Source organism: Dysidea avara, chromosome 7, assembly GCF_963678975.1.
Source record: "Dysidea avara chromosome 7, odDysAvar1.4, whole genome shotgun sequence".
NCBI lineage: Eukaryota > Metazoa > Porifera > Demospongiae > Dictyoceratida > Dysideidae > Dysidea > Dysidea avara.
The window spans coordinates 25,120,328-25,146,855 of NC_089278.1; the positions used below are offsets into that span (position 1 = coordinate 25,120,328).

At 37.1% G+C, this 26,528-nt stretch overlaps 1 protein-coding gene across 1 annotated transcript; it reads right to left on the reverse strand.

Annotated features, from left to right (window-relative positions):
* LOC136261114 (neural cell adhesion molecule 1-like) lies at positions 1-26,528 on the reverse strand. The gene is made up of 13 exons (XM_066055083.1): positions 26,391-26,528; positions 23,051-23,296; positions 17,630-17,986; positions 16,593-16,856; positions 16,027-16,323; positions 15,344-15,679; positions 14,726-15,016; positions 9,931-10,209; positions 9,591-9,875; positions 8,299-8,404; positions 6,833-7,127; positions 6,689-6,773; positions 1-146 (listed from the first exon to the last, which is right to left on the reverse strand). The coding sequence occupies exons 1-13, from the start codon at positions 26,467-26,469 to the stop codon at positions 1-3; spliced, it is 3,066 nt and encodes a 1,021-aa protein (XP_065911155.1). The 5' UTR covers positions 26,470-26,528.

The window sequence follows — 26,528 nt, forward strand, 5'->3', positions numbered from 1 at the left end:
TTATTCCTTACCAGTAGCAGTGACATCATCACTATTAATCTGAACAGTAACATTTATTGATAGTGAACTACTAAGTACTAAGTCAACTGCCAGTTCACTATTTTCATTAATGATATAAACTGGCTCACCAAAGCTGATAACATTAGCTGTAAAATATTAAATACATTGTACAGTTCAGTGGTAGAATTGCTACATAATACAGAAGTGATCTACAAAACCTTTGTAGTATGGTGCGTGGGCAGATCAAAGGCTGCTGCCAGTGTTACAAATCAGTTGTAAACCAGTTTACAAATAATTGTAACATGGCTAAGTACCTCCTTTGTCTGGCCACTAACACAAACGAACCCAAACACCAGACCAACACAGGAAGTCACAATACAAGGCAATGAATTTGGGCTAGTACATCAAGGAGACAAATCGCTCTGGAACGAATAAACAACAACACTGCACTCCTCTGAATGAATAGGAAGCAGTACAACCACTGGGCTGAGTCGCTATCTACCTGCTCGTTTGCCATTAAATTAAATTAACCAAGATTATTATAGCACTGCACCACTCAACAATGAATATCAGACACTTCAGCTACACTGTGTAAATGATGTGAAGTGGTACAATGGCTGGAGTGATTGGCATCGTTATAGTATACACCTCATGCTCATGCATGGGAAACGCGCTAGAGTCTACCAATGAATAAACTAACTAACAATGAATTAACTAACCATCAAGACAACAATTAGTGAGTAAACTCGTTTGTTGTACACAGTGCTCAGCGGTAGCCAATAATAGCCTTGCTTTCTTGTTTCTTTCATGTTACAAATGGGTGCCTTTGATCTGCGCACACCCTATACCACAAATCAGTTATAACACACCTATTTGGTTTGTATCTGATTTGTAAACAACTCCACCCTAAGGCCTGCGGCCCTCGGGTGTCGTGTTTACAAATCAGATACAAACCTCATACGCGTGTTACAACTATTACTTAAATAATACATATCAGTATAACATACATAGATGGAGTCACAACATTTTCATATTTCGACTGGCACATCCACCTAGACACCCAGCAGCCAAGTGGAAGTATTCGTAGTTCTACACACTCTTAAAAAGCTTGTAGGAAAAAAGCTTGTATCAAAAAATTAACAAATAAAACCACATTAAAAATGATTCTAAAATGTTGAATACCAAGATAAGGAATTTTAAGTTTGATTAGGAATATCACGCAGTACAAAGTACTGTATCATGTACTGTAAATCGTACTGTATAGTAAGGACCACAAAGGAGTAGGTGTGGCCCATGAAATAACATCACCCAAAAAACTAGCCTCAATTTTTCCTAACAACAATGAGGCAGTATTGGTTAGGTAAAACTAAGCCCAAACAAGCTTTCAGATAGACCCGAAATGCTTTCAACAAGTTGCTATGGAATTTAAAAAAAAATTTAATGGAACTTTTTACTGACTGAGTGATGCCTTCAGACAAGCGTAGCTTGATAATGGCTACGGCTACAGGCTTGATTTTTTCACTGTTCGACGTTGCTTCAGCTTGAGAGGTGCCTTTTGGCATACCACAGTACATACAATGCATTCTTCATGGACTTACCAGTGTCCTCCTTTGTGTCCCATTTATCTTTGCTGACAGTGAAAAGTGTTGATTTGGCAGTAGCACATAATTTGTAATGGAAATCATCTGTATTTTCATACTGGCTATTGTGATTGCAGAGGTGCTTTTCGAACAGTTCTTGATTTGTACTGCTGTGTAATGGGTTGAACATAGCTGACAACGAAGTGTAATGGGTACTTCACTTCTCAGATGATAATTGATATAGCTGGGGCGTGCAGCACTATTTCAGATGCGGTATATGCATGGATTCACCAGTCATAATAATTATTTACAAAAAAGTTTAACAAACAAGTGCACAAAATTTTTTTTGGAATTTTTCAACTAGAGTAGGGACCATAGCACATCGATAAAAAGTACTGAAACAAGCTGGAGTAGTCCATGACATTAAATCACAGTAAAACAATAAGAAGTGTTATGTTCCCACTGTGCATTTCCATTATGGTATCTTGAGCACAGTAGGGATATAACACTTCTTAAGACTCTATTTAGGCTGTTTTGGGTGGGTAATAAATCTCATATACTCCACCTTGTTTTCTAATATACTCCACGCCTTCAGGCACAATAGAACATATGCTCAAAATCTAGGTTCATCCAATCGCTATGCATTGTTCACGTGCAGTGATTTAACAAGCGCGATTATTTTGTCATGTGAGGACGCGTAGTTGCCATGGCGCTAGTATTATCGCAAGAAAACCAGCCGCTTTTGCCAAGCCTACAGCAGAAACAGCCGTGGATGAGGTAAGTAATCTGAGTGTAATGTGAAATAGAGTCTAAAGCAGTTACACGGGCACAACGTGGAGTCAATGAAATTTATAAACTCTCAGGCCCTTAGTAGCGCCCTCGCTTCACTTGTACACTACAGCCCGGGCGCTACAGCCCAGGCCTTCGGGTTTATAAATTTCATAGACTCCACATTGTGCCTGTATAACTATTATTTATTGTTTTACTGTGATTTAATATCATGGACTACTACAACTTGTTTCAGTGCTTTTTATCAATGCACTATGGTCCTTACTCTAGTTGAAAATTCCAAATTTTTTTGTGTACTTATACTATAGGGATCATGGAGGTTTGTACTTTTCACAAAAATATTGACAAGCACAATATCTTCATGGCACCTTGGCAGTATATACTCTTTCTAAAGATATGTCATCACTTAGCAACACCTTTCTGACATTTTGATTGGGGCCACTACCAATAATCACGATTGCACTGCATTGAAATATGGTGGTAAAAACAGCTCAAGTAGAGTGGTATTCAGGGCCGTAGTCAGACTTTTATCTGGGTAGAAGAAAAGTGGACCTTTTTATATGACATGTTTCAGATTATATTATGGTGTGTGCGCATGCTGAAACTAGGGTCTGGGGGCATGCCCCCCCAGGAAATTTTTTGAAAATAGATACTAAAAGGTTGAATTTAGTGGCATTTCAGTCAATAAAATAACAATTTTTTTGGTAAGCTGAAGACCAGCTGCATGGATGATATCTGGAAAAATATATATACTGCTACTGTAATTATACCATCTGCACACGCATGTGTCTAAATATAATATATTGGAATGTCACAGTGAATAAGAATGGGAAAGATTGAGTGCTCTGCCATGATCAACAGGGGAAGTGGAACAGAACAAAGGGTGTCTTAAACAATGAAATTTACACACTGCATGGAGTTGAATCATGGATGCTATTCATGGGCTCTGCATGGAGGGGCTTGTCCACCAAAATCTTATATTTTAATGAAAGCTTGGTTTAGACAATCTACATGTAAATTAAGTAGCTTTTAAAAGAAAATGTAAGTGTGACTGTTCTATTAGAATGATTGTTCTATTAGAGTGGTTGACTGCTCTATTAGAGTATCTCGATCTTGCATTGCATTTAATACAAGCACTGAATGAGTTACTCGGATTGAGCACTTAATTTAGCTTCTTATTAGTAATATCTAGTAAACTGTAACTAATGGACTTTGCTCCTGAAAATTCTGACTTTTATACTAAAATTGTGGACCTTTTGGTTAAATTATGGACCTTTTTGCTAAAATTGTGGACCTTTTTACTGAAATCGTGGACCTTTTTTCCAAGAAGGTGGTTCTTCATAACCCCCCGAATCCCCCCACCCCCTGGCTACAGGCCTGGTATTGTTGAACAACAGGCCATGGATGTCTTCAAGGATGCAAATTAATGATCTGGTCAGAGGCAGGTGGTTATCAGGGTGCAAAACATTGACAACACTAATTTTCAATATAGTGCTAATGGTAACCTAGACTAATAAAATGCTATTATATATAACAGCTATTTGTACTGGCAAACAAGGAAATTAGTGTTGTCAATGTTTCGCACCCTGATAAACCAGAACACTAATTTTCAACCTCAAAGACTTCCATGGCCTCAATACCATTCTACTTGAGCTGTTTTCACCACTGTATTTCAATGTAGTGCAATCATTATTATTGACAATATAAGAAACAATAAGAATTATAAACTAGAGTAGGGTACTGCTGCAATAAACAGTACTGAAACAAGCTGTCCAGATACTCTTAAACAATAAGAAGTGAATATTCCTACTGTGCTCCATAGATTCTACAATCAAAATGCACAGTGGAGACATTCACTTCTTATTGTTTTACAGTATCTGGACATTACGTACTATTCCAATCCAGCTTGTTTCAGTGCTTTTTATTGCTGTACTACATTGTCCTAATACAATTCTAGTTTTAATCATATTCATGAGTGAGGTCATGATCTGTAGCAATCATGAATCCAATATACACAAGGGCTGTCCACTTCATTCTAGCTGCACCCACCTACTACTGACATAATTATACATACCAAGCATTAGGGACGTATCGATTTTGCCAGCAAAATTTTTGGCATAATGGGTGGGTAAAAGCAATGAGCAAAATGCTGGCATAATAGGTGCAATTTTTGTGAAGTGGACATAAAAATTGCACAAAAGATTGAGATACTCTAATAGAACATTCAGACGTGCTAAAATATCAACAATGCATAGCTAATTGTTACAGGAACAACAAGTGACAATCGAGATACCCTAATAAAACAGTCACACATGTTAAGCAATATTAGCTAGCTTCTTGCTTTACATGCTAGGAGTAAGTGCTGATCGACATACTCTAATAGAACAGCCACTTTAAGGTGAAACTGTAGCATTGCACTTGGAAATGTTCAATTAACAAAGATCAGTACTGAACAAAATTTGTAATTCTTCAGCAAAATATGGAGCATAATGGGTGAAAAATAAAAGGATTGCTGGAAAGAAAAATAGGTGGAAAAAAAGCAAATAGACTAGTCCCTACCAAGCATCTAATTCATTTACATGCAGACTAATTCACTTACAACAGTAGTCTACTTTTGTACATGCGCTTTGTGCATACCATTCTACAAGTAGTTTATTCTGTCCTGGTGGCAATTGACATCTCGTCTACAATGGAGAACAGCTCACTTTCTTTGTGCATCATACCATTACACAAGCAGTATATCTTCTGGTGGCAGGCGACTTCTCGTCTACAATGGAGCACAGCTCACTGAACTACCTGCTTGGAACCGAGACACGTGTGTTGGTGCAATAACACAGTGAAACATGCACGCCTAGAGATGAAGCCATATTGTGCTATGGCTGCTATAGCTAGTATACGGAAGGACAAAAAAGTAAGATAACAGCACACATAAAAATTATTGTTTGGCTATCAATATGCCAAAGGATTCTTCTTAAGTGAATTTGAAGTGTTTCTGTGAAAGAAGTAGGACCATAGCTATAACCATTTTTCTGCTACACTTGACTGAATGCATCAGGCAGGCAGGCAGTAGAAAATTCCATTGAATGATTTTGTTTGTAAATGCTGTAGTAACTTGACAAAAACATTTCGAGCAGATCTGAAAGCATTATTAGGCTAGATTTTACCCAACCGATATTGTTATGTCATCATGAAGGGTAATCGACACAGGTTTTTGGGTGATATTTTTATCATGGACCATGCCCATACCTTTGTCATCCCTACTATACAGTACTATCGTACTGCGTATGATAGTGGCCCCAATCAAAATGCCAGAAAGGTGTTGGTAAGCTATGATGCAGTTTTGGAAAGAATCTATTGGTAAAGTGCCTTCATTGTGACCCGAAATGCTTCCAATAGGTTAGAGAAATTTTAATTTTGTTTTATTCAGGAATTTTTTGCTGAGCATAATTGCTAAAATTATGACTAGCAGTAAAAAGAAATGGAACACAGAGGAGGACAATGTATTAGATAAGTTCATGATGAATGCATTGTAAGCACTGCAGTATGCTAAAAGGCACTTGTCAGTCTACAGCTACATCTAACAGTGAACAATCAAACCTGCAACCTTAGCGGTTATAAGTTACACTTGTCTGAAGAATTAGTCAGTCAGTCAGTCAGTCGGTCGGATGGACGGTTGATCAGTCAGTCAATCAATCAGTTAGTCGGAAAATTCCACTAAATAGTTCTTTTTAAAACTGTAGCAACCTATTGGAAGTATTTCAGGTTGCACTGAAGACATTTTTGGGCTTGGCTATACAGTACCTAACCAATGCTGTCAAGGTGCCATGAAGGTATGCATGGTTTTTGGTCAACATGTTTTGTGAGAAAGTGCAAACTTTCATGATCCTTTTATATAGTTAGTAATAAAACTGTATGAAAATAGAGAAGTCATGGTGTGTAGCCAGACAGATATGTATGTCAGTGAGTATAGTGAGATATGAGGACGTTTGAGGAGAGAAGATATCATGTAACTGGAGTCTGCACTTCACAAGGCAAGACAAAGTTGTACCAATGGTAGCTGGGATGACTTCTCTTTTTACAAGGTGCAGCTTTCATGTCATTCTTGTGAATGTTTTGAGGATTGGCCATTCTGTTAAAGTGCTTAGTGACTTTTCATTTTTACAATCTATTCACATTGATTCACACTAGAAAGCTAATGCATTTTCAAATTCATAAAACTTTTTGCATGGGATATCAACACAACAGTCCTTTGACTGGACTACTACATTGTACAAATTACATGCAACACAGTCAATTAAAGATGCAAAAATTATTTTTACCAGTGGCTATTGGCTCAGAGAACTCCGTAGATGTGAACACACTATACTGTCTATCAGGAAAGGTTGTTCTTCTAGTACGGAGAGCCTGCACAATTATTTCATGCATAAATTACAGCAAATTGTACACATATCATTACCACTTACTGGACCATTGAAAGAAAAGAATCTTACAAAAACACTATAACCTCTACCCTCTGTCAGAGGGCCATTAAAGTCCAGATCAGGAAAATCAGATATATTAGCAGTCAGGGAATGGTCACCAAGTACAAATGTCATTGGATAATTTTCAGCTGAAGTTTCAGCCACAATGTAAGGCTCATCATCACCAGCAGTGAAGTATGTTTTAAATGACTCCCTGGTGGGGTAATCTTCATTGGTGTTTGAGAATAAAACAGAACTGCTAGTAGAACTGAGTCTCACTGCTATCACCCACACATGGCTGTAAAGAGTACACTGAAAATACATTTGATTGATTTTTATACAATAAATTAAATTTTATTTACAGCCAAATTGTGAAAAAGGTTCAGCCTTCCAAAAAGGCAAGGGTTAAAAAAGTTGTGAAAATAACTGCAATGATCCTAATGTCAAATATTTTTAATTATCATGATGTGATCATTAAAATGATTGGTATTAGCATTTCTTGGCTGCCATGCTCGATTTCACAATTTTTTCACCATGGTCATTTAGGAGGACTGCACTTTATTTTCACAGCTCACTTCTTTTGTAATTGCAAGCCTAACATGACTGACTTTGAGGATTCCTTTTAACTTTTTCTTTGCAAAAGGAATCAACGAACAAGAAAAAGACTACTATTTTTTGTGAACCTATGTGTTTATTGTAAATTTAAACTGATTATCATGTAGCTATAAAGGTAACTTGTTACACAGCTGAACCCTGTACAGGGTGTTATGTGCAGCTGAACTATCTATGTACCAAGGTTACTTTTTACACTTTACGGGTGACTTAAATTGTTGTGTAGCTAAACTTGTTGTGTAGCTGAACTCGCTACAGGGTGGCTGAACTTTCTATATTATGGTGATTTGATTGCAGCTGATCTCTCTACAAGATGACCTGGATTTTTTACAGGGTGGTTTTTCTTGTGGCTAAACTCTCTACACGGAAGATGAAGAAAATATGAAGAAACTAAGACAAACTTTGAAGGTACATATCCCAGTAATGGCAGGGCAGATTCAACTCAACAGGAGGTGCCCCATCCTGGGGGAGTTTCCACAGCAAATATAGTGAATTTATGCTCAGGTACTATCAAGCTATGGATGCATGAAAACAGCATTTTCTTGGTTCTTATAAATATTTACTTGTCTGTCGTGCACCCACACTGGCTGTACTTGGCTGCATGACACACTCTTGATTGGCTGTTGCAGTCGCAGTAACAAGTCTTGTAATTACAGCATATACATGTTGCAGAATTTTTCCATTGATAATTACAGGACAAAAGAGCGACAAATCCTATTTACTCAAATGAAAGCAATGAAGCCAGATGACACACTGTAACTTGATACTCAGTATAATTCACTTTGCTGTTATTAAAATGGTTTATACATATTTACTTTGGTTTGAGCACACAGTGACTGCCTAATGATCACACTCACCTGAATGGTTGATCAGTAGTAGGAAGATCCACAATAATTGAAGTAGGTTCAATTCGTTCAACAGGTACTGTATTATTTGGTAGCATAATATCTGATAAACTGGGAGCTGTAACAAAACAATACAATTGAATATATATATATCATGCACCAAATTTAGCAAATGGTTTTAAAAATGCATCATGCAGGATATTTACAATTTACCAAAGTGTGTACTGCTGTACTTTAATGTGCCCACTTATATACACACTTAGAAAATGGTATACATAATATGCTTTGATCTTTGGAGGATAATGAGGTCTTTAAAATCCACTAAGAGACCTGCTGGCAGGTTCTTAAAATGGTTAGAGACCTGCTAGCAGAAAGACCTCAACACATCACAAATCTCACTTTTGATCATTGATTTGCAATGCTTCCTCCAAGCATATTCAGGCTGATAGCCTGCAATGGGTGACCACTCACCCAGGCCAACAGGTGGTTAACCACTCTGTTCATTTTATAGGCATTCCTAAAACAATTCGATTATGGAATCTAACGCTGTACATACGTTTGTTACGATGAATGGAGCAGTCCAGAAATATCACGGAAAATTCTGTTTAGTGCCATCTGTGTCTAGAGTGTTTTAAGGCTGTTTTCATCTTCTATTGAACAATACTAAAGACCTAAATGGGTAAGCTTCCTTGTAGAAACATTATTTTATGCTACGTGTAATGTAGATCGGGTCCGTATTCGAAACTGTTCTGGCTGTTCTTCGTACTACTGTGGCGTCACTGAAGACACAACTTGTGGCAAATCGTTCCCATCGTATAAATCCACACACACTGCTTCTTAGACACACGTGTTCTTTACATTGCTGTGAGCGCTGGCTACTGCTAATCTGAGTGCTAACCCAGGTCGATCACTGCCGTTTTGGCTCAGCTGTGTAGCATCCAAGTCTAAGGCTTGTGAACTTGTGAAAGGAAGCAGTGTGAGCTTCAATTTTTTCAGGACTTTGACAAAAGCATGTTTAGTTTTCCGCAATTATTTTAACAGTGTGTGATGATTTCAGAATGACATATACCCCAGTCCCACAATGACTCCACCTATATGCCCATTTAAAATGCATACATTTTCTAAGTCGGTTAGAGACCATGCCCTCGGATTTTCGTGCTAGGTCTCTAACCTAAACATAATGTGACTGGTACATAAACAAACCTGTACATATGTTAAGTATACAGCACAAACATCACACAGGTGCACGCACAATAAGCAGTTATCACGTATAACAATCATATAATTATGGTGGAGCAACTCACGCAGATTGATGTTCAAGGTGGTAGTATTATCGGAGGTTCCTGCCCCATTAACTGCTGCAACAGTTATAGAATAGGTAATATTGGACAGCAACCCAGTCCTTGTGATACTTAAATCTGAAGAAAAACTAATTTGTGTGATGTTACTTTCAGCAATTCCAAATGATATCTCATAACCACTTAGAATTCCATACTGTAACTCCAGTGGTGTTGGAGGGCTCCAAGCAGCAGTGATAGTACCAGTAGATGGAGAGTGAGCAATTAAATTTTGTGGAGGAGCACCAGGTGCTATCAAATTCATGGATGTGAAATGAAATATGTAAAATGATTGAAAGTAATTTACCTTCTTCTTCTGTCATGAACAAAACAGGATCAGACATATTACTCATTCCTATCCTGTTTCTAGCAACAACAGTTACTCTGTAGTCGTTAAATGGAGTTAGAGAGCTCAGAACAATGGTGGTAGTCATTAAACTGCTGATCAACGAATCATTTAAAAAAACGTCAAATCTTTGAACAGCTGGATTCACAGGGTTAAGTGGGACTCCCTCTTGCCATGATACTGTTGTTTCTCTTGATCCAGTTACAACAGCTGTTAGGTTGACTGGTGTACTTGGCACAACTAAAAGGGATTAATTACAGCATCAAAGTGTTTTGCTTTAACCTAGAAGTTGCAACTAACTCTAGGGGCAACAACTATCATGTTGTCCATAAAGGTGCTAAACACCAAATGTGCAATGTTGATAGCAGTGTCAGCATAATGTGTTTATGCAAACTGAATATGGAGCCAAAGTACCCACAGTATATCACTTGGATATAAGCCAGTTATATCACAGCAGTCATAGTTATTAATACTCTTCCTCAGTTTCACCTCCAACTTGTGTCAATAACTACTCCTACTGTGATATAGCTATAATGTACTGTCACATAATAATTTATGCAGTTTGACTGTACTACATACGGACAAGAGGTTATAAGTTGATAGTTTAAAGACTGTTAAATCAAACGAAATTACAATTGCATTTCTCATAGAGAAAGTAACATAACAATAGTGAATTACAGTATAGTAGGCTCAACTCATGAGGAAGAAGGGCTTTCATATCATATGTAGCAGGCTGCAGTGAATCTGACAGTGGATATGGCAGATATGGAAGCTATTCTAGTCTCTAAAGTTTGAAATGCAGGTGTAACTGTGCTATTGTGACAGGTGTACGTTCTGCAATATCAGAACATGTGAAAGAGAGTTGTATCATACAGTATAGTAGTACTGTATAGTAGTGATCATGGAAGTTTGGGCTTTCTTGCATCACCAAAAAGCCTTTTCCCTTTATAATAGCTTGATGGTATTGGTTGGGAATAGCGAAGCCCAAAAATACCTTCAGAGTGACTTCGAACCCATCCAACAAGTTTCTGCATGTTTAATTTTTAAAATTTCCTATTTAACTGAATTTTCTACTAACCGACTGATGCATTAATTCAGCCGGCAAATGGTTATAAGCTCACTGTTCGACGTTGTTTTGGCCTGAGACATGCCTTTTTGCCAACCACAGCAGCTGCACTGCATACATTATGGACTTACCTTTGTCCTCCTTTGTGTCCCATTTCTTTCTCAACTGCCTCAAAGGTGTTGAGTAGAACTTTAGTGCAAGGTGGCTGTTACAAGAATCGCCCATAATTTCTGTAGTGAGTGGATTGATGCAAAGTCATTTCTCATGCTGTTCTTTGTTTGTATTGCTGTATAAATGGTAGACACATACCTGAAAATGAAGTGGAATAGCCACTGGCTTCCCAGTAATTGATAGTCAGAGTGTACATGTATGTTTTATCACATTTTCTGTACTGACTGGGTTGATTTCAGAAGTATTTCTTGTATTGCTCTTCAGCTATACTGCTGTATAAGTATATGTAATAGGATGGTTGGGTGTGGTATTTGGGATTAATAGTGCGGGCGTTGTAAACAGGAAGGAGTAAAATAGTGCGAGGCGAAGCCAAGCACTATTTCCTTCCTGTTTACAATGCGAGAACTATTAATCCCAAATACCACACCCAGCCATTCTATTACAAATTAATCCAACAGTTTATACATGTAATTACTGATAATAATGTTGTATTATTATATACATTATGGGTTAGATACATGCTATATTGATTAGTACATTCATTGAGCAACTAGTCTGAGTCAGATTCAATAATACATCTGCTCTTCTTTCTACTTGACTGGAAACCATCCTGATTAACCTGGGTACATGTAGTATTACTACCAAAGTATACTGTGCATTGTGTGAAGTTGAAATGTGGTTCTGTAGGTCTAGAAGAGCAGCATGAAGACATTGCACTAAAAAGGGGAGTCTTTGACTGGGAGTTTGTGACACTTTGAAATGGATTAGAATTGCACAATACTACACCTATAGCCTTGTGGTCCTCAAGATCTACAGTGGAATAATCCCTCAAGCTTTGTTCATTGCGATGTCCTGTTATTGCTGCTATTTTGTCATTTGAAATACCAGCTTTTTGTAATTTGTGAACTGTGGTTTTTCGCATGCTATGATTTGTAAATTTCTTATTTGTACACTTTAATCCTGCTAGACTTGTAATTTTTCTCATGTATGTGTCAATTGTACGAACTCCAACTGGCTGCAAAGAATACCAAGTATCCTGTCGGGGTGAATCAAGCGGTCTTAAGTATAAGGGACCACAATCTTTCAAAATATCTGGTCTTTTAGATATCATTAGCTGAAGTAACATAGCAGGACACCGTTCCCCTCATTGACTGAATAACCTTTGTGGAAGCCTACGATCAGTTTTGGTGAGTCCTCCTGACCGTGTTTTAGTGGGGCCTTCCACCCATTCTACTGACACTAGTTTTCTAGATATGTCACGCACAAATTTCAAGTCCTCCACCTTTAATTGATGATGCTCCTGACATCCCCTTGTTCCAAAATGCTGAGTGAGTTGAAAAAAATTGTGTAATTCAAACTTATAGGATCGTGGCTTCCTAACACGCCCTTCTGCCAAAGCTGCTCTTCCTCTTCTGGGGTTAATGCATCAGACTTGTTTTTCTTTTTTCCATATCCACGTTCCCTCAATTCTATGGCTTTAACGTTCAGTACTCGCCTACATGTTTCAAAGTTTTTGTCTTTCAAGATACTGTGGGTTTTGCCCTTATCACGGCGAAGAAAGTGGTCTAGTGATGACAACATCGTTCTTAAGCTGTCTGGTTCGTACTCTTTACCATCTTTTTTCGTAGTTCTGCAAAGAATTGCTTTAATACAGTGTCTAGTTCCTGCTCAGGTATATCTTCCAACTTGTATGGAATTTTTCTTACAATTCGCCACTTATCAAACCTGTTCAACCACGTAACTGTGGTTTTCATTGTGTTCTTGTTGCAATTCTTTTCCTGTAGTAGCTTTAATTTGCTAGTGCTTGTAACTGCAAAATTAGAATCAGTGGAAAGTACCTCCACTACTTCCATTCCAGTCAGAGGCGGGGCATCATTCACGTCTTCTACAGCCGACAAGTCCGGCAAGTTTGCAAGCCAGATATCAAATTCCTGTTCAGATATAGCGTCAACAACTTCTGCATCTCTTGACCGAGTAAATTCAAGCAAAGACGGTGATAAAAACTGAGACAGGCTTTGCTCCTCCATTCTAAGCCAATAATTAGCCAATGAAATTCGTATTTCACTTTTTTGTCAAGGTTACTTGACAAAAAAGTGAAATACTAATTTGATTGGCTATTTGCTCACAGTATTTCAGAATAATACGTCGAGGTACTATTGAGAGTATATACTGTAACAAACTCAACTGTTGGATTACAAGTGGAATAAAACTGAAAACAAAGCAAAATGGCAAAATATGTTTTCCAGTAATTGATAATTGGGGCACACATTATGTCTGGCCTGCGCCATTCTTTCCTTTGTTGCGGTATGCATGGTTCACCAGTCATAAATGTGACTGGATCAGCGAAAACCGTTCTTATCGCCCAAGACAGGAAGTTTGATTTTTTTACACAAACACAAAGCTTAATGAATGCACTATCAAATTTCACTGTCACAGTCGACCAGAGTAAAGTGGTCTGCTTTTGCTGGCTGCTTTTTTAAAGCACAGTGGCGAGCCGTACAAGTGGTCTGGAGTCTTGATGGAGCCCTGGCCAACCAGGAGATGGCTGCGTGTGGCTGTACAGCTCCGTGGTGTTGGACAATGACCTGTACTGTAAATTTCCTTTAATTTTAGCCAGTTCTGAGCCCAGAATGGCCCATAATTCATCCCAACACGTTCTTTTTCAATTTTTGAAAACCATCTTGCCCCCCTTCCCGGGCCCCCACCCTTCTGGAGTTCGCCTGATACAGACATCCTCGGTTTAAAAACTATACATACTGAGTTAGCTACACAGGTTTAATACTATTGATCTAAAGAAACAGTGGACTAATAATGATCATGTGGACAACATATTAAGGCACTTAGATGAGCATTGTATGAAGGTAGTATATATTGTCTATGGTTGAGTATAGGCAGTGGCATTTCTAGAACTGGCATACAGGGGGTATCTAAAATGGCAGGAAACTTGGCTGTTGGCTACTTCTTCAGTGGATGATCTGGAAGGTAAGAAATTGCTGAGAAACATGTGAAAATTTGGTATGAGTAGCTACCACCATTGGCCAGCTACAACACTCTGAATATTTAAAACCGACATTTCTCGATACTTTTAAATGGGTGATAAGACCGGTTTTCCCAGAGACAGTCACAAATGTTACAAAAAAGTAAACAATTATGTGTAAGGAAACATTAGAAGTTTTATATGTGAGTGGGGATTGTAGAAATAGAAAGCAAGGGGAAAAGGGAGGTAATCTACACCTGCAGCTATACTACTGGACATTAATCCCTATTTCAGTCACATACACATGGAATTAAATGTCCACTAATATAGCTGCAGGTGTAGATGACCTCCCTGGTTTCCTTGCTTTCTATTCCTATGATCCCTAATTTTTCCTTATACACTTGTTTTAAAGTAGAATAAAATAAACAGAAGGCCTTATGGAACTTTGTTTTCACATTGAATGGTTTTATAAAATTATTACAATCAATAGAAAATTTGCCATCCATTACCGCACGACTGATATATACTATTATTTTTCTTACCAGCTTTGTACACTGTAAAGTTGGCTACATCAGCAGAAAAGCTGTCACCAGCTATACACCGATAATCACCAAAATCATCTTCTTTAACATCACTGATAGTCAAGGTAGAATTAACTGTGTTATCCATTTCTAACATCTCTACATCATTACTGATTGGTTTAGTATTTCCATCAACTATTTGAGCCCACACTATGCTGGGAGGGGAAGTACCACTAGCAGTACATGTAAATGTAACATTTTCTCCTAGTGCCACTGCTTGATCTTCTGGAGGAGTTATGATCATTGTCTGAACTATGTGTGAGCAAATAAAGACACATAAAGTACAATTACTACAAGTTCGCATTTGTGGTGAATTGTAACTATATAATATGTTTGCATGACAGCACTATATAAAAGCATATGTAATATGATTGATTACATTCTGTAACCATCATTAAAATGTGAACCATTTCTGTTAATCTTCAACAACCAACTAAACTTAAAAAGTTATGGTATGTGTGCATATATGGCTTATACGCAGTGATACTAATTTATACAGAAATACAATTTATTGCAGTAACTGGATTAGTATATGCAAATGTGCTTGACAGACAATTTTCATTCAAAAATTCAACCTACCATAAACAAATACATCAACTTTACTATCAGCTTGTATGTTTTGCACAGTAGCAACACATTGATAACTACCAGTATTATTCATGCTGGCCATACTAATAAACAACACTGATGAAGTAACGATTTCTCCAATATTAGTTGTATATTCAACTGACAATCCATCTACACTAGTTGTATCCAGAGAACTATTACTTACAGTGATACTATCTTGTGTCCATGTTACTAATGATGTAGGACAACTTAGTTGACAAGTGATGTTGAAGCTGTCCCCAAATGTGATGTTATATTCACCACTGTCAGTGGTAGCTCCATTAACACTTAATGAGACATTAGGAACACCTAATACAAAAGAGATTCTGATCAATAAAACAATGATTTTCTATATACAAACAACTAATGCCATCTATGACTGTGCTAAGTATTGAGAATATGTTTAAGCTGCCAACATGAGTTGTGAAAGAGGTTTACTGGAACATTACAAAGTATTAACAACGTTCTAACATAGCAGTAAGTCTCATCACGACAAAATGAATGCTTGAGTACAGTGACAAATTTTGGGAGCATTTCACTCAACTGCCTAACTTAACACAGTGCCTTTAATTTATAGGCATATAATAATATTACATATTTCAATTAAAGGTATAGAATGAAATATACATATTCAGTGCATACAGATTTATTCTTACAGAATGTATCCAACAAAGTTGTGGAGGCAAAGCTAGTTAAAAGTGGTAATCCAACACTATTAGTGGTAGGAGTAAATGTTGCTTCCACCAGACATTGATAAACTCCCCTGCTAGTCTCATCTACTACATCAATTGTGTATTGATTTGTACCAACTTGTACAACTGATCCATTAGCTAGCCATGTGATTGTGGGAGTAGGAGTGGTCATCAATGGAGAACACTCTAGTGTAACATTACTTCCTTCTCTCACTAGTGTGAAGTTTGATAATACAGAGTCTATTAGCAGTACTGGAACCTCTGTAAAGATGGATTATTAGAGCAGCATATCTACAACATAATGTTATACTGGTATGAGATAAGACACATCAATTTTACGATTTTATAATACAACACTACGCAGCACACACACTTTCTGGCAGATAGATAAGCATGATAGTGAGACCAGATATATTAACCTTTTAACTTCATTTGAGTAAATCAATTAAATGTTCTAAGAACTTTTCAAGGCTTTCAATTTAGGAGATCTTTGTAATTATACCTCATTTAATACAAAAATATCAGTTTACCTTGTACTATTAAATTAGCACTAGAGCTGTTACCATTAGTCATGCATGATACTCTGTCAGACATCTCCACATCTGTTATTCTTATGTAATAGCCATTAGGTCCAGTAACAGTATTAAGAGTGTCAAACAACCACATAGCTTCAAATAACGGATCTGCTGGTACACACACAAACACTGCTGTATCCATTTCAGTGACTGCCACATCTGATGGTGTCAGTAAAAAGTCTCTAGTATCTCTACCTGAACCAAATTCCCCACCTGAACCTAATGTAGTAAACACAATGTTAGTAATTAGGAAAGATCACTCACATTTCCTATAATAATGACAGCACTTGAATAACAATTGTTAGATGTTCTGAAGGGTTGATCTCAAAACTAGTTTCATCATTTTGAACTAGCAATGAATAGTAAGCAACTTGGTCATCCTAATACGGCAATTCCACCATTTACATTTTATATTACCAACAACTAACACCTCACACTACCAACAATGCTTTTCTACAGAGCTGTTAAAGAATGGAACGAGCTGCCACCTTCCAGTTATGATGAACTTCAATATGTATAGTTGAGTACAACTTTAGTCATTGGATGTATACCAGCACATTTCTGTCTTTCCAATGTAATATAATCATAATCATAATCAATAAGTAGTTATAACTATAACAATCTTCTAGTTTGGACAGTTGTAAATTTTTAAAAATATCAGTATTTTCAACTACCCTAATAGAACAGTCACTACTCTAATAGAGCAGTCATTTCCGTAGAGCAGTCATTTCCGTAGTTCAGTTAACCAAGAATCTGGATAATTGGGGTCTGGATAACTGAGGTTCCACTGTATTATGCATGTTATGAATATATTTACTGTTACACTTACTGGAAGCTTTATTGAGATAAACACACATGAAACTACAAGTAAAGTTATTATCTATAAAGGAAAGCTGCACTTCAAGCTGCTTTGATTTCTGTTTAATACGTACACTGGGTACCTTAATTCCTTCAGAATATAGTAATCCCATACATAAGTCAATGATACTCACCTATCATGTCCATCTGAATTATAAAAGCCGTGTCACTTGTAGCAACAGTCATCTCAGCTCCATTTGGTAATGTGAAAACTGCTCTACACCGATATCTGTTAGGGAACAAATCAAATGATGGACCATTTACATCTCTAACAAAGATGCTGTATCCTGGTAATGGATTAAAACTGAACTGACTATCTTGTAACTGAAACTCTTCTGAACTAGTCATGGCACCATCCCACTCAATTCTCATCAGATTTAGGTCATCTTCTGTACTAGCAAATGTAACAATCTGACATTCAAATGCGTATCTACTTGTATCATAGTAAACAGTTAAATTTTCAGGGTTTCTTGTAAAACTGCTAGCAAAACCTATAGAAAATCATGTACATACTAAAGTTAGCTACATAATCAAGACACACGATAGTTTATTGTGTGGTCAAGTACAGCTAGTGTGGGCATGAGGCAGGCAAGTGCGTAGTTTAGAAGAACCAAGAAAATGCCGTTTTCATGCATCCATAACTCAAAAGTTCCTATATGAAAATTATCCGATTTTGTTAAAATTCCCTTGGGGTGAGGCACTTTATATTCCAAACTTGAGCTGAATCCTCTTAGCCATTGTTGAGGTATGTGCCTTTAAAGTTCATCTTATTTTCTTCTTCTTTTGCAATACTTAGACAATATCACCATAACTGTGTTTCAGTCAATTTACTTCAAATTTGGAAGGCAGCAGAAGCATAACAAGTACATTTACAGTTAAATTTTCATACACATTGGATAGAAAACAAGGAAGTTAAGTGTAATTTTTTAGAAACTGTAAAAGTAATAATTTCATCATGGCTACAGGTAAACCGTTTCACGGAGCAGGTTGAAATTGGTTTGTACATATATAGATTAATCATTGCAGGAGTGTCTTTTGGTGGTATGAAAAGAATCAAGATAAAGATCATTGAGGTTTATAACAAAAACACCAACCATGTGTATTAGGCATGTGATCTAGTTTCGTGAATAAAAAACAATTTGTTGTCACGCCTACGAGATAAACTGCTGAAGGGGATGAGCTGAAAATTGAAAGGTAAGTAGACTAATCATCTTAGGAAGACATTTTAGTGGAATAGAACAATCTGGATTTAAAACCTGTGCAAGAACCGACCACCTGTAGCTATTAGAGTGCTCAACTATGGTACAAGTAACAATGTGCAGAGTTAATTCAGCTACAAACAAGTCATCAGAGTTCAGCTACAAACATGTCACCTTGTAGAGAGATTAACTACAAACAAGTCATCCTGTAGAGAGTTCAGTTACATTTCATATTACTCAGTAAAGAGTTCAACTACGTTTTAAGCCACTCTGAAGAGAGTTCAGCTACATAAAAAAGTCTCGCTATAGATAGTTCAGCTTCACCCAGTAGAGAGTTCATCACAGAGTTCATCACAAAGTCACTCTGTAGGAGAGTCAAGTCACCCAATAGAGAGTTCCGCTACATTACAAGTCAGCCAGTAGAGAGTTCAGCTATGTTACAATCTCCTAGCTGGCAAGGCTGAAACGGATAGTATACATTTTACTATCCGGATATCCTGAACAAAACCTTTCTGGATATCCTACAGATAGTAATACAAGCACTGTATAATATATCAAGGAAAAGTTGACATAAAATTGTTTCAAATTACTATAGAAACTATCCTAATGGCATCAAATTACTATCTGGATAGTAAAATATTACCTGGATATCCGGATAATATGGATATATCTGTTTCAACCCCATCTCCTGGTACAGCTACATTACAAGTCACCCAGTATAGAGTTCATGAAATGGCTACAATGATGCTAATGTCACTTATTCTTAATGATTACTTGCCATTAAAAATGATTGACATTAAGGGATCATAGAAATGAAAAGCAATGAAACAAGGGAAGTCATCTACACCTGCAGCTACACTAGTGGACATTTAATTCTTATTTCAGTCACATACAGCCTGTTATTGATAGTAGCCAAGAATGTTCACTAGTATAATTATATAGCTGCAGACCTCCACTGTTTTGCTTTTACCCACCCAGTGTACTTTAGGAAAGTAGGTTATTCTTGCAGGAGGTACATAGCTTGTAAAGTAAAGCAAGCACTAAAAAAATTAAACAGTCAAATTCCTTACTAGTGGGGCGATTTTTGAGGTCAAATGGATCAAATCCCCCATGTACGCCCAGGAGTAGGGTAGTGGGGCTTAATATTGATAGGTCCATAACTTTCTGTTTTCATTGTGTTTACTTGAGAGGTGTGTGGCTGGTAACTGAAACCAGATGAAACAGTTTAGTAGGGGCTAGCCTACGTACTGTAACATGCGTGTAATGACTGAAAAAAAAAACATGACAAGCCTTGTAAGCTACCAGGAATGGAGTATCTTCTTGAGTTGAAAGAAGTTGTATCCCCTTTGTACATGAACGAAAATTTAGAGTAGCCACGAGGCTTTGTGTAGAGAATTTGCATATGAAAACACGATAGACAACCTACGTATAAAACAGTTAAGATACTTCTCTGCGTAATTTGTGGTTTAAAGTGGTATGCTTGAGTTATGCTTCCTTAATGATACATAGCAACATGATTGATGAATTACAAAATAATTAATGAATTATGGAATACGCTTAATTTTAATGTACTCTAAGTATTGTTACAAAACGGGGCAAGAAATATGCTGTGTGTGTTAATTTACGAGAGAGTGAAATTCAAGGGATAGTATTTACTGGGCGCCTGGGTTTTAGAAGTAGCACAGCATCAACTCGTTACTTCTACCATCTCTGCTCAAATGTTAAATATCTATGATATTTTCTTATACTTATTTGTTCACATTTTTGATAATGACCAGTGTTTAGAGGTGCACCCATATGGGATTTTACCAATATACTGATAACCAATATATTAGCTTCAAAATTACTGATTCCAATACCGATACCAATATATTTTAGTGTTGGGGTACATCAGAACATAAAAGATTTTCAGTATGGACACCACAATAAATAGTCAAAAAATAGCTAAAGGTGGATGGTAAAATGTTTCTGTAAACAGCTTCCCCTCACCACCAAATTTATAGAGGCTCCAGTCTACTGCTTCTAAGCTGCTATAACTTACACACCTACCATATAATCCTATAAAACTATCATACAGTACAGTAGTACTGTATATTAGGGATCATGAAGAACTGGACTTTTCTAGCCAAACGTATCACCCTAACCTCAATTTCATAGCTTGGCAGCATTGGTGAGGCACAGCCAAGCCCAAAAACATCTTCAGACTAACCGCAAACCCTTCCAAAAGGAATTAAAATTTTCTATTTAACAGAATTTTATGCTGCCTGACTGAATGATTAACTGATGCCTCCAGCCAAGCATAACTCAACAATGAATAAGGCTACGGGCTTGATTTCTGGGTAGGTAAAAACAGTGGACCCAGGGACCAAGGAGCCGGGGACCCACGGAAATCAAACTCTTCTTGAAACTTTTTTACACTTCACAGTATTCTATACTTGTACTAGGTACCTCTGCAAGCAGTCTTGCATGGCCAATCCACTTTTTCCCCCCTTGCGGCATCTTGCATGATGTTTACACCAATTCATTATAAGCACCTCTGAAAAAGTGTCTGAAGCTGACTGCATTAATTACAGGTCACTCGCTATTTTCCCAGAGTATTTGTTTGCACAATGTTTCTAAACTTTAGCAGCTAGGTGACATAATAGACTAGCATGCTCATTGTGCAGCAGGCGAACAATTACCAGCTAAGCCAAGCTAAGCAAGTTCCAGTAGCTCTTCATATATGCTTACTGTGTAGCAGGCAGTGGCCTATAAATGCTGTCAGCTTCAGACACTTTTTAGAGGCGCTTATAATTTCTAATTGGTGTAAACGTCGTGCGAGATGCCACGAGGGGAGAAAAAGTGGATTGGCCGTGCAAGACTACTTGCAAAGGTACCTAGTACAAGTATAGAATACTGTGAGGTGTATAAAATTCCAAGCAGAGTTGGATTTCCCTGGGTCCCCTGGTCCTTGGTCCCCGGGTCCACTGTTTTTACCTACCCTTGATATCTTCCCTGTTCAACATTGCTTCATCCTGCATTCAAAAGTAGCAACATGCCACTCCAACCTAGTAGTGTCATTGTCACTTTGAAGAAATGTCTACAATACTTGTTATCGACATTCTGAATGTAGGTGATTACATCATCTAACTGTGCAATAGTGTGCACGAGACCAGTTTTTCCTGTTCCCATTCACTTAAGGGTGTGCCTACTTAAAAGTAACTTTTCTTACATTATAACTAAGTCTTATAGATAGGTAACGTATGTATGCAATATGTAGCGTGGTTTGATGATTGATGGTGTACTTTAATTATGCATTGTACACATCCACCTTATGCATTGAACAAAACTCACTGAGATGCATATGTGGTAAAGGAAATGTCACATAGCCAGGGCCGCCCAGAGAAATTAAGGGGCCCAGGGCAAAGAGTTAAAGTGGGGCCCTTGACTCAAGTTGTAAGGTGAAGACCAAAAAAAAAAAAAAAAAGGTCACAACCTGCTGGCAATGACAATAACTACCCATCACCAACCATATCTCCTTATCTATAAGCTTGCTACACTGCTCCTCTGAAGAATACTGTGACTGCTCTATTAGAGTATTTAGATCTGACTGCTCTATTAGAGTATATCGATCTTTTAAACAGGTATTCAGGGGGCCCTTCATGGGGCCTCCTGGGGCCCCTTTCAGGCTGGGGCCCGGGGCAAAATGCCCCAGTTGCCCCCCCTGTGGGCGGCCCTGCACATAGCAACCAACCAAAAGGCATAGTAACTAGGTTTTATGCACTTGTGTACACATCTAGTAATTAAGTCAAAAGGGTATTATAGACATTGAATAGGCAGCCAATGAAATGAACATACCATATTAACTATAATTGCACTCTTTAAAAAGGAATCACTACAATTGCTGGTTTGTGTTTCAGGAAAAGTATTGTAAATATTTCGATTACCTCTATGGTTTATGCAGCAGCTCTATACCACTGTTAATTCCAATTCAGCTCTCTTTTCAATATATAATGTATAGAGGGAAACTTTGATGGGTGTAAATTTTGGTGAATAGCAAGCTAAATTGCAATTGGCGAAATAAACTTTGGCAAATTCAGCTCAATCTTATAGATGCTAATCTCAGGCACTATGAGTAATTGGCAGGTTAATTCTTGGCAAACTTTGGCAAATTTGTAGCAAATTTCCTAATTCGCCAAAGTTTTTTTTCCACCAAAGAGTTTCCTCTATACGGTAGTACACGACTCACATGTACTCTACTATAAACTTTGTTGAATTGTCCTCTTACAGTAGCACACAGGTATTGTACTACAATATAATGTACTGTCTACAATACAATAAAATCTGTGTATATATTCTTTGTACCAACACACTTACCTATTTCAAACACTATAAAACTATTACTCCTGTAAACACCTCTTTCTTCAGCTACTTCACAGTAATATCTTCCAGGAGTAGTGACATCAAAGTCATTACCAGTGAACACATTAACTGTACTTGTCTCATCAGTGTACATGAACCAGTTAACACTATTAACTGTTGTTGTTACTGGACAACTAACAGTGACTGGTGATCCACTTTGTGGTAGGACAATGTTGTTGATTGCTCCAATATACACTCCATCTGTGAACCACAAAAATTTCAAAAACAGTCATGTGAATATGATTGTATCTCAGTCAGTATGTCATGTTATCTTTGAAACATTATATACAACTAATATATACATGTGCAACTTATCCCACTACATTCATATGAAACTAGTGTAACAAAAGTTGTACTCCTCTGCAAAATATTTTGAATGATTGCATTTTTGAAACAGGACTGCATAGACGGAGCAATGGTTTTGACTTTTACGATAAAAGATGACTATAAGATGACTAGACAGACAACTGAATAATTATAGGGAAAAGCAATTTAATTTATAGTCTTATTAGCTGCTTCATTAATTTAAAAGTGTCTGGGTAAAATTTATATTAACAGCTTTTTTATTAACTGCAATGTTGCATTACCGAAAGATTAATCCTATCTCCTTATGGCCTTATACTACTGCTGCTCAGTGTAGATTTAGGTGGGGCTATGACATATGGTTTCAGGTAATGCCATTCTTCAGCTTGTGGTCACCTAAGCTTTTATATTTTAGATGACACTGTATTGTCAGACAAAGTCAAGACAAGACAAGATGTACTAAAGCAAATCATACTGTTTTGGTACTTGCTTGAGTAAAATTACCATGGATGATAATAGGGGGCTATTTAGTAAGAGGTTGCAGTTGTGCAATTTGGAATAAGAGACACTCTTCACCTTGTAATACAAACCTGTCAATTCCTCTGTAAAACTTCATAAGACTATGCATTAATTTGTGCTGTTTATATGTCTAGCTGTTAACCTTATTATTATTATTGTTATTATTAGCGCTTTACAGTGACCAGCACTGAAGGTCTGACAGCAACATGTGCTGCGGCCTTAGGATTACCTAACCTAATTTCAAGGACTTAGACCTAATGACTTGACCTAGTGACTGATAAGGTGTAACAGAAAAGGGGCCAAAGTAAGGAAAAAAATCCCTCCAACCCCAGGATTCGAACTGCAGGTCACCCAATGTCTATTCGGGGCCACACTCAGTCTTCCTCCAGGAGGGATTGATTTTCTTCCTTAAACCTAAAGTATTTATTATTAGCGCATTACAGTGACCAGCGCTGAAGATCTGACAGCAACATGTGCTGCAGCCTTAGGATTTATGTTTTTCAATTGTGTGCCATATATAGCAGAAAGCCAAAAAAAAAGAACCATACACTCACACAACTACAAATGTAAGACAAATGAACAGCATTTTGCTAAATGTAGAACCTTTAACTAGTAAGTAACACATTTTTCAATGTATTTTAGTAGCCAGATACATTTTCTAGCCATTATTCTATGGCTAGCATAATATGTTCCCCGTATTCAAAATATTTGCCATATTAAAAACATATATATGTACATGTGAACAACCAGCAATGTGTTATCCTCAAGGTATTTTTCTCTGTTAGCAATAATACAATACTTCTGTGCATACAAAAAGCTATGTACTTTATCAATATCAAAAAGCAATTTTCATAAGCAAGCAAACCACAACAGCTAGCTATTGCAATGTAATTCATTGAGTCTGGCTTGTAATAAATATACTTGAAGGCTTGGAGCAAAAGAATGAAAGTTTGTTCAGATTCCATAGATTTCCTTACGTAAAATCCTTTTAGAGAAACAACCTTCTAAGTACGAAACACCAAATGACAGTGCAAAGTATGCATAGTAGCTATGAAGTCCATCATAGAGTCTGCAAAGTAATACATTAGCATTCAAACAGAACCCACCTAAGCCACACATTTATAGGTGGTTACAGCCATATCACAGCACTGTGCAGTATATACTCCTTTAACTAACTAACACTACACCAGGCAAGGAAAATTAAATCCTGATTTGAATTTAAAAAGAGTTGGAATGGAATTAAATTATCATTATGTAAATGTATAGTTATCGTATCCCTTAGGGTTAAACAAACAGAGCAAAAGTGCATACCGTAAATGACGAAAGTTTGGCAAGACTTAAGTTTGGCAAATCAGCACGCGAAGCAGGTTGGCAGACAAAAGTTTGGCGAATTTACCATGCAGCTAATGTGGAACTGCATAGCTGATTGGTGAATAAAATTTGGCGAATTTCCTCGATTTTCCAAATTTGCCAAACTTTAGTCATTCCAAACTTTTGTCATTTACGGTATACTGCATCAATGATATAATTAATAAGATACTGCAAACGATGAAAGTTTAGAGAGAATAAAATTTGGAAAAATAGATAAAGGTTTGTTGAAATGTTACCACCATTGAATGATATTATAATTGGCAAATAAAGTTTCAGTAAACATCTCAATTGATCCATCAATTTTTCCAACATTTGTTCAGCCAAACATTGTAGTTTACACTAGTAAATAGTGTGTACATCTACTAACTCTTCATCATAGGTGTTGAGGAAAGAATATTTTACACATTTATGCCATGGCCTTTCAGATTTCAGCCATGATACGGGTATTGGTAATAATTAGAAATGATGATATCAGTTGAATGTCTAAAAAACAGATGGGTATGAATTGATACATTGCTTGAGTAGGGTAAACACTTTTTCAAATGCTTTCAGCTTAATACACAATGTAATGGATGTCAGATGCAGAGGCAAAAATGATTATATCATAAGTATGTAGCTACCAGAGTTGTAGGTAATGCGTTACAATTTTTGCGGGCAGCAATGAGGAAGTTACATGACAAAGTAATGAGTAATATACAACATATATTACACCCAAATATTGTAATGTGCTATACTTCTTTTAATGTACATTGTATCCAGCACATATTTTGGGTCCTGGCCACATTGGAGATGGCATTACTAGACACATCCGCTGCACATCAAAGTAAGTTATGCCTCCAAGTTTTTAATTATGGATAAATATATATTGTACATGAGATGTGCATAGCTAACTGGGTGGAAATAACTCCTATTTGCATACTTAAATATCTGTACGCAAAATCAGTTTCAATAACAAATCTATTTTAATGGTGCTATAGGTAACCCGTAGCTGGGCAAATAGCTATGCTGGCATTACAAAGCACTGAAAGGACAAAATGCGGTTAGCTACCACTGGCGCTAAGGTATAGCTATATAGACTAACTAGCTACCCGTAGCTACTGACCTTGAGCATCACAAACGGGAACCCTGAAACTTATGAACACTCCAACAAAGACTATCGTCAGGTACTTGACTTTCATCATCTCGTAGTAATCATCTAATCATCACACTCCTTACTTTTATTATATTCCGAGTCGAACGC

Excerpts from the sequence above, each read along its gene's own strand:
- LOC136261114 (XM_066055083.1), bottom strand. The coding sequence starts at position 26,469 with ATGATGAAAGTCAAGTACCTGACGATAGTCTTTGTTGGAGTGTTCATA. Across the intron at positions 9,876-9,930 it reads GTTCATGACAGAAGAAGAAG|CACCTGGTGCTCCTCCACAA; the intron begins GTAAATTACTTT and ends TGAATTTGATAG. Across the intron at positions 6,774-6,832 it reads TCTTTTCTTTCAATGGTCCA|GCTCTCCGTACTAGAAGAAC; the intron begins GTAAGTGGTAAT and ends ATAATTGTGCAG.